General features: G+C 37.1%; 1 protein-coding gene across 4 annotated transcripts in view; it reads right to left on the minus strand.

Moving 5' to 3' along the window:
• L3MBTL4 (L3MBTL histone methyl-lysine binding protein 4) overlaps positions 1 to 13,446 on the minus strand; it is a 443,526-nt gene that overhangs the window by 326,635 nt on the left and 103,445 nt on the right. For all 4 annotated transcript variants that reach the window (XR_005234835.2, XM_037982494.2, XM_073006460.1 and 1 more), the window contains one exon: positions 7,685 to 7,739. Coding sequence is in view for 2 of the 4 variants with exons in the window: in XM_037982494.2 (XP_037838422.1) it covers positions 7,685 to 7,739 (55 nt within the window). In the remaining 2 variants the exon portion in view is untranslated. The remainder of the gene's footprint in view (positions 1 to 7,684; positions 7,740 to 13,446) is intronic.

A 13,446-nucleotide genomic window follows, 5' to 3' on the forward strand; every position in this document is an offset into this window, starting at 1 on the left:
CTGAGCAAAAAGAGCAAAGCTGGAGGCATCACACTACTGACTTCAACATTTACTATAACTATATTATAGTATATTACATATAGTATTTGGTTACCAAATCAGCATGGTACTGGCATAGAAACAGACACACAGACTGACGGAACACAATAGAGAACCCAGATATAAATCCATGCACTTATAGCCAACTTATCTTCAACAAAAGGCACCAAGAACATACAATGGGGAAAGGACATTCACTTCAATAAATGGTGCCGGGGAAACTGGATATCCATATGCAGAGGAAAGAAACTGGACCCCTATCTCTCACCATACACAGAAATCAAATAAAAATGGATTAAAGATGAAAATTTAAGACCTGAAACTATGAAGCTACTAGAAGAAAACTTTGAAGAAATGCTCCAGAACATTAGTCTGAGCAAAGATTTTCTTTGTAAGACCTCAAAAGCACACACAACCAAATCACAAATGGACAAATGGAATTATACCAAGCTAAAAACTTTCTGTATAGCAAAAGAAACCATCAACAAAGTGATGAGACAACCTACAGAATGGGAGAAAACATTTGCAAACTATCCATCTGACAAATATGTAAGGAGCTCAAGCAATTCAATACCACTAACATAGCTAGAAGAGAGCAATTCAAATATTTCTAAGCATGAAGACATATTTAAAGTGATGGATATCTCCAGCATACTAATTTTGATTTTTACAAATTATATCAATCTATTAAATTACCACATGTACTATAAACTACGTACATGTAGTATGCATCAATTAAAAATAAAAAAATAAATTCAAGACAGTCATAAAATGCTACTCAATGGCTACAATAGGTTTCACCAAGTTTCTCCCATGGTCTTTCGGTTTCTTTAATTGATTACTTTAAGAATTAGGTTTGAGGTTTTGAATCATTATTCAAACTAGATTTATTACATTGTTGCTAATTACTTTTTGCATTATGAGTTCTACACATTATTCTCATTTCCTGTCTAATATTTGTAAAGTCAACTCTCCTAATAGAATAATGCTAGCTCAACACCTGCAGATGACTGCTGATGCCTATGAAACTGACAAGCAGTAATTTGATGCTGGATTCCAAACAAATCTCAGAAAATTTTTCCTTCTGGCCTCTTTATTACTCAGATATGGCCCAGATCCCTGATATAGACCCCCATACCTTCCCCCCATTGTAGGACAGAGACAACTAGGACAGGTCCTAGAATCAAGGGGCAGTTAACCTAACTTCAAAATAGTTTGTCACCAATACTTTCAGAAAAAGATTTTGATCAAAAGGGGGAAATGTGAAAGTTGGTCACATAAACTGGGTCATTCTTGTCATAACCAACTGAGACAAGAGTCAAGAAGCCAGGAGGACAAAGTCCTCAGGGCACACACCATTGCTCCAAGCATATTAATCTCTGGAAGCCTGGCTGCTGAAGCCACTTACTATAACCTGAAACCAGTTTTATTTAATGGCTACTGAAACCACCTCCTCCAACTCTAAGACTAGTTTTACCCTCTGACATCACTCATCAATCAGGGCTTGCCAGTTCCCGAAAACTTCACTAGAGTCAGGAAACGTTCTTTTAAAACAATACCTAACATTTCTCCTTCTTATGAAACCTCCAACCTTCTCTTTGTTCTTCAGACATAACGAAGACCACCCAGTCTGTGTGTATACCCCAAACTACAATTCTTGCTTCCCGAATAAAACATTTTAAATATAGAAATTCATCTCTATATTTTACTCAACTTCAACATATAGACATCTGTTCATAAATATACAGACTTTCCTTAGCTCTGTCCACTGAGAGGGCCTAGGAGCAATAACATGCTAATAGCAATGAACACACCTAGCCTTGGCCACATAAAAAGAGCCACAGCTCTTTAGAGAAATGACTGATTCAGTGTCTGGGGCAAGGAGAGTTCAAGATAAGCCTAAAACATCTTGTGTCAGAAAACACAGAAGTGCTCAAAGAATAATAGAAACAATCAAAAGGACACCAAAACCAGCCTGAAGGGGATTCACTGGCCAAACTGGGGACAACTTTAGCATCAAAATAATGAAAAAAAAAAAAAGAATTAAAATCCACTGAATAAAATAAGAAGCCATGAGTCCATAAAGAAATAAATAAAAAGAAATTTGTTTAAAAAATGATATTTTTAGTTTTGAATTACCACCCTATAAAACACTTACTAATTCCAAAGGAAAAATTGTGACTTTATAGTGGAAAAACCTGGAAGACACTACCTTAATCAAGAAATCAAAGTTATCCTCATAAATGGAACATACTAAAATCATGTGTCATCTACTATGAAGCAGTGGCGGGAGAAGCATCACTCCGGTGATATTTCCCCCAAGATACATAACCTGAATTTCATCATGAGGTAGGATCAGGCACATCCAAACTGAGAGACATTTTACCAAATAATTGGCAGCGAAGCAGACAGGGGTCCTGGTGGCAGGTGACAAGTGCCAGGGGGTGAGGGGTCTCCAGCAACATTCTAGGGAAGGGGGGTTATGAGGCACTCCAGTAACAGAATTTCAGATAAATCTTATTTGGGGAGGAGAGGATACAGAAAGACTGAAAAGTGACCAGGAACTAATCAAAGGTGGGGAGACATTAATTGATAAAAGGTGTCAAGAAGGACGAGTTGAGAAAAGGTATTTGGGTTGGAGTCAGAGGTAAATGGGAGGGAGGAGTAAGGATGTCTCCATGACTCTAGTTTGACTACAGGTTGATGATGGTGCTACAGGATGAGGGATTATAGGAAAAGCAGACTGAACACTGGGGAAGAAAGGTGAGTTCAGTTTTACTGTCTAAGTCCATCTTCAAGTAGAAGAAAAATAAGAGGATGAAGGCTTCCATTGATCTGGGAGGTCCTTGGTTCCATTAATTAACACAATATTAGTGACTATGAAGCGCTGGTAAGGTACACAAGAATAGTTTCAGTGCAATGATGATTGTGGACACAGATGGTGAGGACATGGTGAGTTGATGGCAGATGAGGAAATACTGTAGCTCTTAAGAAACTTAAGAGCTACTGGCAACTTCTGGGCATGAGAGAACAAAACAAGAATATACAGTAGAAGAAACCTACATGCAATGCTAAATACAAAGTGATGTTCTGGACTGTCTTGGAACAGAAAAAGGACATTAGTAGAAAAACTGGTGATATGTGAATGAAGTCTCTAGTTTAGTGAATAGTGATGTACCGACGTTACTTAGTTCTGACACACGTTGCAGAGTCATCTAAGATGTTAATGTTAGGAGAAACTGGGTGAAGGTCCGCAGGACTATTTCTTCACTATATTTGCAACTTTTCTAAAATTTTTCCAAAAATTAAAGTTTACTTAGAAAAATCTAAGAACAGATATTCCAACAATACTCCCTATTCTACAAATTAAAGTTTTTAGTTCAGGAATTTCTGAATTTATTTTTTAATAATATTTGTCTGATTATAACATGATTAAATACTAATTGTAATATAATACTTGGAAAATATACTTTTTATCTAACAATTTAGAGATAATAGTTGTTAACATCTTTTCTCACTCGACAGATAAGTGAATTCTATTTAGCCATCATTTAGACCAATCCCCTGAGGGTTTCTTCCCCTAATATTTTATTATAAGCTTTTCTCCTCATGTAATTTAAATTTTTTCAAGGCATTTAAGTGACTATATACTTGTCTACACACAATGTTGTATCAATTCCTAAGTTGTTGGACATTTGAATTATCAATATTTCCAACTTTTCATTATTTACAAATACTACCACAATGACTATCACATGCATAAATGGAATGCACGTGCTGATATCATTAGGAGAAATGTCAAAAAGTGGACTTGAAGGAAATGTTTACTCAGCACTTTTGATAAATACTACTGGTATGTCCTCCAAACAACAGAACCAAAGTCTACTCTCAGTAGCAGTATGCCGAGACTCAGTCTTCCCCATCCCACCAGCAAAGAGTATGAGCAGTTTTTTTAAAATGTCATTAATTTGGTAAGTTAAAAAATATCATCACTACTTTTAAATTTATGTTTCTTTGCTTTTTAATGAGACTATTTTTAATATATTCATTTTTAGCCACTTTGATTTCTTCTCATCTAAATTACCTGTTTATGCCCTTTGCCTGTTTTGGGACTGAAATCTTGTATATCTCATTTTATTTTTCTAATTCCTCTATCTATTATTGACCTTTTGTTAGCTATAGTTGTGGATAATATTTGCTAATTTGTTGTTTCCCTTTTAATCTTGTTTATTATGAGGTTCTTTAATGTACAGAGTTTAATTTAGATATGCATACATTTAATTTTCTTTTACAATTTCTTATATTCCTTTCATGTTTATAAAATCCTCACTGCCAGGGTCAGGCGCAGTGGCTCACGCCTGTAATCCTGACACTTTGCCAGGCCAAGGCAGGTGGATCACCTGAGGTGAGGAGTTCAAGACCAGCCTGGCCAATATGGTGAAACCCCATCTCTACTACAAATACAAAAAATTAGCTGGGTGTGGTGGCGGGCACCTGTAATCCCAGCTACTCAGGAGGCTGAGGCAGGAGAATCACTTGAACCTGGGAGGTGGAGGTTGCAGTGAGCTGAAATTGTGCCATTGCACTCCAGCCTCAGCAACAAGAGGGAAACTCCATCTCAAAAAATAAATAAATAAAATAAAATAAAATAAAAAAACACCTCACTGCCCCAACACTCAACCAAATAAATATTAATACTGTGTTCGTTAAAAAGAGCACTTACACATTTAGAAGGAGAGAAGCCAGATCACTTATTCAACTGAATAAATCAGTTGTTTTTATTTTAGCGATTCAAATGTAAAGGCATATAGGTCTGGGATTACACTGTGATTGGCAATACTAATTCTAAAATTTAATCACACACAATCATTAACAAGTAATACTGAAACAAGCCTTCTCTTAGAGCTATCTTAGTTAAGATTTTAGAATTACTATGAACAGTTTATGTCAGAGAGTTTCCAAAAGAATCAAAAACTTAATCTCAGCATGACAATGTCAGGTAAAATCTAGTTCAGCCAGTCCCCAAGAACACAGAGGGATGTAGTAGACACTATTAACACTTTGATTATCAGCAGTTATTTTTTTCCCATCGCATTTCTAATCAAGATTCTAGTTTTCTCTGCCTTTGCATTAATAGCTACATAGAAAGAAGAATGTTAATGTAGAAAGAACATAAAGCAAAATGAGCACAGGCTTCAGAACTTGCTAGATGTGGGTTCAAATTCTGCATCCACCACTAACTAGTTAAGTTTACCTCACATAAGTCAAATGGCCTCTTAAAGCTTCATCAGCTGTAACACAGGCTTCGGTATCAGTCGCACAGACTGGGCACTCAATAAAATGTTTTAAAAATGATTTCCAAAGAAACACATGCTTGTTATAAAATCACTACTAAGAATTAAGGTTTATTTTGCAATATAATTTTTTTTTTTGATACAGGATCTCACTTTGTGCCCCAGGCTTGAGTGCAGTGACAGGATCTTGGCTCACTGCAGCCTCGACCTCCTGGGTTCAAGCTATCCTCCTGCCTCAGCCCCACAAGTAGCTGGGACTACAGGCGCACACCACCAGACCCGGTTAATTTTTTTGCATTTGTAGTAGAGATGGGGTTTCACTATGTTGCCAAGGCTGGTCCTGAACTCCTGAGCTCAAGAGATCCACCTGCCTTGGTCTCCCAAAGTGCTAGGATTATGGGCATGAGCCACCATGCCTGACCTATTTTTCAACACAATTTTCTGTTCACATATAAATATATTATGTGTACATATACAGTTCTGTGGGGTTTTTGTTTAGTATTTTCTTTTGTTACTATTTCTAAGACATGAGGTAAGAGACTAAATCTCTTATTGAGGTTGTTTTATAAGCAACCTCAATAAAAGATTAAACTATTTTCATGGAGAAAAATCCCCATTATAATGCTAGGACAATAAACAATTTGGAAATCAGTTCCTTTGTCCCACTAAAAATGATAAAAATATAAATTACCTCAAAAAGCCCTCAAATCATCCAATTCTCATTACAACTAGCAGTTCATAGCATCTACATACACACGCCAAATCTCAACCTTTTTCTAAACATTTATTATGTTCTACAGCTGGGGAAAAAAGGAACAATACAATATCAAATTTGAAGAGGAGTCAGCCACAGTGCGAACTTTTGACAATGGACCATTAACTATAAAACAAGTCCAACAATGAAAAAACACAACAAAAAGTTACTTTCTGTTAAAACTGAAAAGCTTCCAACTGGACCCTCCCAGACCTGTTAAAAACAAGAAAAAGTAAATGAAACTGAAAAGCTATTTGAGATAAATATATACCTGGATGTAATAAAACTGTAAATACTAAATCAGGAAAGACTGTTAGTTTGAGGGACTGAATAGTTTTACATTGTTGGCCTCAGTCTGCTTTTCTTTTTCTAGAGTAAATGTTTCGACCACAGAATAAAAGAACCTAAAACAATTTACATTAGTGTGAAAATATAGCTGCAGGCGAGATACAGCAACATCATAAATCACAACCTCTGAGAAGAAAAAAATTGTTTTAAAAACACCCTGCTGTTAGGGCCAGGTACAGTCCAAACTCATTTCTAAAATCCCAGTGTTACATAACTGAAGTACATTTTGATGGAAACTGAACATCAAGTTATATAATTATCAAACAACTGCGTTCTGTTTTGATTTTTCAGCAAAGAACATGACAGGCCTGGGGACACAGCAAGAGAAGAAAATAAATTGAAAGTGCCACCCATTCGTTTATAATTTAAAAATAGCCTTTATTTTAAAAATCATCTAGGGAGAAAAATCACAAATTCTCAATATTGCATCCCAAGACTAAGCCATATAAAATGGTCTTTTAAAATCTTAATTCTTATTTGTCATTTTTTTCAAGGTATTTTTAGGTGTTTCCATTATTTAAAAACAGACACAAAAGCTTACTCAACAAAATGTTAAGGTACTTTAAAAGTTAATTAGAGGAGCATTATGATATTTATATGCTTCCTTTCCATAGACAATAGCACAATGTTGTTGGACATTCTACTACATTTGATAGAAAATTTAGTAACAGCTGTCTGCTTGTATAGCAATAATCACAAAATATGTGGAACATATATTCCCAGAAAATCGCATCTTCATCTGTTGGCTTAAATTTAAAGCATCAGAGAATTAGTTGAATATGAAAAGGCTATTATCTAAAACCTATTGATGTATTAATAACCATAATGAGGAGTATTCACTTTAGAGCAAATGCACAATCTCCTCTAAAACATGACTTTAATACAATGCAATCATTAGAAGATCACATCAGTCTGGGAAAAGCTCAAACAAAGGATTATTAAAAAACTAAATAGCATCTCTTTATTTTCTTCTTCACAGAGAAAATTTACAAATACGTTGTTTTATTTAAAGCCTTTTTAAAAGGCAATAAATGAGATAACAAGAGCTTCAGACGTTTTTGAAGCATATATTTGAAAACCTTAGATGACCCTGATAAAGTGTGCAGGAGTATGCAATACCCTGAATAAATGGTAGAAACTATTATTACATATTTAAATTAGTAAACCTAAAACAACTAAGCAATCTAATAAAAATTCACTTAAAAGTTGTTCACCGTGAACTAACACTGTAAATATTGGTGATAATTACCGTGACTCAAAGGGATTGTGCCATCCTTGGGCTTCTTTTCTTCTTCAGCTTGCTCCTAGAATACAGAAAATGGGGTTTAGATGGTATTTCTGGATAATTTTTGGAAACACTGAAAACTAATGTTCATTTTTGCAGGAAGGAAAGTTATGAAGATCCTTGTCACTAAGGGGGACAATACACAGAGTACTCAGAGCCTTCCATTGGGTGCCCAGGAGGGGCACACATGATCCATTTGGACATGGAAGGAATTCATTCAAAGTATTGTTTCTGGCTAAAATGTAAGAGACAGGAAGCTTCGATAACAGTTAATGTTGAGGTTGACACAGGTACCTTCTCTGAGTGGATCCCTGGGCCTCACAGTCACACAGGAGTGACTGACAGAAGAGGCTTGATCCATGCTGAAGCCAAACCCTCCATCCTACTTTTGCTTTCAGCCTATCTGGGTCTACTACAGTTTGTAAGTACTCAGTTAAAATGCTTTAATTTTAACCAAACTGACCTTCATAGAATGGACAAGTGACTTCAAAGATTCCTGAAAAGAAACCATAAATTGTGTACGATGAACAATACAAGCAGACACAGCAAGCAAGATGGTGCGGCCTCTCCCCATGGCACAAGCAAGGCATGCTCTACCTGCAACTCTCAAAGGAACACTTACCATTCAACGAAGACTAGGAAAGTGGCTTCTTTTATGAAAGATATGATAACAAAGAGCACTTTGAAAGTGGGTATCCAGATATGTGTCTTATTTACATCATTTTGTGGCCATCAAAATATATTCCACCTATTAAAAGTCCGTGGCCAGCCATGGTGGTTCACACCTGTAATCCCAACACTTTGGGAGGTCAAGGCAGGCAGGTCACAAGGTAAGAAGTTCGAAACTAACCTGCCTAACATGGTGAAACTCTGTCTCTACTAAAAATACAAAAAAGAAAAAATAAACTGAACGTGCAGGCATGCGCCTGTAATCCCAGCTACTCGGGAGGCTGAGGCAGAAGAATCACTTGAATCTAGGAGGTGAAGGTTCCAGTGAGCCAAGATCGTGCCACTGCACTCCAGTCTGAGTGGCAGAGTGAGACTCTGTCTCAAAAAAAAAAAAAAAAAAAAAAAACTTGTAATAATTATGTACTTAAAAATTGGGAACAGAATTTCCCAGTTTTAAAATATTTTAAATGAAGGGTTTCAAGCAGGCTTTGAACTTACTTTTGGAAACATAAATATGCAACAGTTTTTTGGGTTTGTTTTTTGTTTTTGAGATGAAGTCTCGCTCTGTTGCCCAGGCTGTAGTGCAATGGCACAATCTCGGCTCACTACAACCTCCGCCTCCCAGGTTCAAGTGATTCTCCTGCCTCAGCCTCCAGCTGGGATTACAGGTGCACACCACCACACTCGGCTAATTTTTGTATTTTTACTAGAGATGGGGTTTCACCATGTTGCCCAGGCTGATCTCGAACTCCTGACCTCAAGTGATCTGCCCACTTCAGCCTCCCAAAGTGCTGGGATTACAGGCGTGCACCACCACGCCTGGCCAATATGGAATAGTTTTCATTACTTTCCAAGAACAATTAATTATCATCAGAGAATGTGAAAATTTAGCAGCTGATTTACACAAAAACTTTTGCTGAAAAATGAGTACTATGATTTAGTAAGTCTGACTAACAAATATTTCTTCAATTTATTCCTGTACAGTTTGGGGATAGATTTCTTTAAGTTACGGCTAGTGTGGCTGTCAGTCCCAGTCAGAACGGGGCAGACCTGTTCATAGCACTTTGAAAAGCCCCACATCTGGGGAAACTCCTTAGTTGTAGGCAAGTGAGGAGGCTTGGTCACCCTAGCTTTGACAACCATAAAAACCAAATCTAAAAAAAATAGACTGCACATTTGGAAGGCTGAGGCGGGAGGATCACCTGAGGTCAGTAGTTCGAGACTAGCCTGGCCAACATACTGAAACCTTGTCTCTACTACAAATATCAAAAGTTAGCCGGGTGTAGTGGTGGGCACCTGTAATCCCAGCTACTCAGGAGGCTGAGACAGGAGAATCGCTTGAACCCGGAAGGCGGAGGTTGCAGTGAGCTGAGATCACGCCATTGCACTCCAGCCTGGGCAACAAGAGCAAAACTCTGTCTCGAAAAAAAAAGAAAAAAAAAAAAATACAGACTGCACATAATGGTATCACAAAGCTCTAAACCAGGTTTTCAAAAACGAATCAGGTATACTAATATTTTAATGACAGCAAACTAGTTTTTAACTGATGAAATAAATACTATTAATTTCATTTTTCTACCTTTTTTTGGTTCCTTTTTTAAGTCTATGGCTTTAAGGTATAAAAGACAATGTGTATAGTAACAAATCGTATCAGTGTCTTAATTGTCTTTCATCCCCAAAACATAGCCTGGTACCTAGTCTAGGTCAATGAATATTTGATGAATGAAGGCAAGAAAGAAAGGTTCAAAAAGAGTATTTTTCTGCCTGGTAGATTTCACATCCAAAGTTATCAAGGATATCTTTGTGCAATTAACAAAATAACATTCTGCTAAAATGTACTATAAGCCAGTGTTTCTCACACTTTAACATGCATTGGAATCATCTGGGAATCTTACTAAAATGCAGACCTTGATTCATTGGCTCTAGGGTAGGGCCTTAGATTACAGATTCCAACAAGCTCCCAGCAGATGCTACTGCCAAAAGCATACGGCCTTCACTGTGAGTGGCAAGGCTACCACCTTTTAGCAGGGCACGCAGTGGGAGTGGGAACAGTCATGCAATCGTATCTACCCTGTTCTGCTGCAAGTGAGATGATGAACTGCTGCCTTGGGTCTAACTTCCCATGGTAGCACTTTACCCCAGTTCCACCCCTGTTCATTCACTCAATACACAAGAAATTTACATGTGTAATTCAAAACAAAGAGATTCTCTTCTACTGCAAAACCTAAAACAGTAAAAATAAACAGCATTCGACAGTTGATTATGTTCACACTACAGCTACTGAAGCATTTTTATAATCACTGTATCATTCAAAAATAAAAAGAAATATATAATATGCTATCTGTCACTCAGTGAGAGTTTGGTTCACACTTCTTTATTTGCTACTGAAATTCTGCCTAGAAAGAAAAAACTATTCCACACAAAAACATTACCTCTTACTTTGGATTTAAATTGCCCAAGCTTCCAATGTCTGTATGTTCTTTAGTTGGATCAAGGTTATAGACAGGTAAACATGCACATATATACATGAAAGATTATATTGTGTATATCAGAATAAACATATATATCTATAACAGAGTGACCTAAGTTTAAACAATTTTGCACATGGAAAAGTATTTAGTATCATATGATAGAGCAGGGAAAATGTTGATTTTAGGGCTAGGTGACCTAAGGTCAAATCTCAACCCACCACTAAAAGCTATTTAACTTTGAACAAATGACCTACATTCTCTAGACTCAATTTTTCTCTCCTGTTAAAATAAAGAAATTGGACTAAATGTTCTCCAAAGTTCCTGCTAGCTTTAATATTCTTTGCTTCTGTCTAGCTAATTAATTATTTCATAAAGGTAATAAATCTACACTGCTATTAATGAACAGAGAATTAATTTTAAAAAACAAAAGAAAAAAATTAGCACTTTATCTTATCCTTGCAGACAGACCACTAAAGGAAATCAATACAAATTGTGAAAAATGAAACCATTACTGCGATTTCTGAGGTTTCAAACTTTAATTCTGAAAACTGAAAATAAAGTTCCAGAAAAAAATAGTATTCTGCAAAAAAGGGAGATAATGGTTTAAGGAACATAAAGTAAGTCTTTGCTATGGTACATTTCCATTCACCAGTTTAAAATCCATCATTTTGGAAGAGAGGATTATGAAGTGGGAAAATAACCAAAAAGGTTTAATGTTCTGTTCCCTCCTGCTGGCACTGGATGCATCATATGCTTTTACTACAAGGTACGGTGACGTTTCCTAATTAATTAGTGTCTACATTTCTCTGTCTATGAATTCCAATCAAGGGAACAAAATGAAGGATTTTCAGCTACTGACTTGGGTTTGGCAATTTCCATTCATCACCTTGGAACTGCCAGATAATGCCCCTTTGCTCTCCTTTGCTGTCAGACCAAAGACTCCTGAACACTCAAGGATTTTTGAGAACCCTGCTGTTCTTGTTCCATAAGAACCTGCTATCTGTGGCCCAGAGGGTAATACACATTGGTTTCATGAACTGTAGAAAACAGTGAAATCCTATTTAATAACCCCAGTGACAAATGGCTATTTGAATTTCAACTGCTGGTTCAAGTCCACTTTTCAACTTCTTTTTTGCTCTAATCCAATGTGGGATATAAACTGAAGATACACAGAATTCGCCTTTTGGATAAAAGAACAGAAATTTGTGGGACTTTTCTCCATTGCTCTACTGGAATTCAGACACACTCAGGGAGAATGAAATGCTTCCATTTTGTTCAAATACTTGATAATATAACTACAGTCTCCAAAAGAAATCTCTCTGAAGTGTTTGCTAAGACACATACAAAAACAAAAAGTGAAAAATCTAACATAGCCTTATAAACACCACCTTCTCATGGTTTTTACCATCTGTAAGTGAATTTTACTGGCTGTTGTAAACTGACATCAGTCTTCTATGAGGCAACAAAATGTAAAGAATTAACTATTACTTAAAAATAGAAACCAAAATAAACTCACCCCAAACATTTTTTCAGTTATCTATTTAAGGATGTTACAGAAAGATTGCATTACCCTCTGCAAAAGTTGAGGTCAACCATGACCCCTGATGTCATTCTTTAAAGGCCAGTGGCCACCACTGCAAGTACAACTTCCTCCACTCGGCCATCAAGCCTCACTAAGTGTGACCAGCCAGATCTACCCCAGTCACCCTGCAATCTAATTGCACACCAAACTTTATCCTTACTGAAATGGAAAGACCCGTAAAGATCTTGCAATCTAAGACTGTTGTTCTACAGACAAAGAAGCTGAGCCCAGACCAGTGAAGTGACTTGTCTTTGGCCACGCAGTTAATGAGCAGCACAGCAAAGAATAAAACCTGAATCTCCTGACCCATGCCCCAACCCCACCCAATGCTCATCTACTAACACTGCCAATAGCAACATCTGCTCCAATCAGGTAAGTCATTAAGGTCCGGCCATATATCACAGATGTCACCTTCTCTTCCAACCCCATATCTTTGCTCATACTGCCTCCTTAAGGGGCCCAGATAACTCCCGCTCTGATCCCTCAACTTTCTTACCTCTCAAGGTTACAGAGCATCTAGATGTTAATATATTAAAAAGTTATATGGCCAGGCGCAGTGGCTCACACCTATAATCCCAGAACTTTGGGAGGTCGAGGCGGGCAGATCATGAGGTCAAGAGATCAAGACCATGCTGGCCAACATGGTGAAACTCCATCTCTATTAAAAATACAAAAAAAATTAGCTGGGGCATGGTGGTGCACACCTGTAGTCCCAGCTACTCGTGAAGCTGAGGCAGGAGAATTGCTTGAACCGTGAGACGGAGGTTGCAGTGAGCCAAGATTGCGCCACTGCACTCCAACCTGGTGACAGAGCAAGACTCCATCTCAAAAAAAAAAAAAAAAAAAAAAAAAAAAAAAAAACTTGTATTCTCTCAGATTGGATTTACCAGGTTGGATTTAAAAGCTGTTTGTTACAACAGAATAACAATGCATTCAAGATAAATATCTTAGATACTCTTCATCCTTCAAGGTCAGACTCAAGCTCCCAATGACTCTACCTTTCT

This window comes from Chlorocebus sabaeus, chromosome 18, assembly GCF_047675955.1.
Source record: "Chlorocebus sabaeus isolate Y175 chromosome 18, mChlSab1.0.hap1, whole genome shotgun sequence".
NCBI lineage: Eukaryota > Metazoa > Chordata > Mammalia > Primates > Cercopithecidae > Chlorocebus > Chlorocebus sabaeus.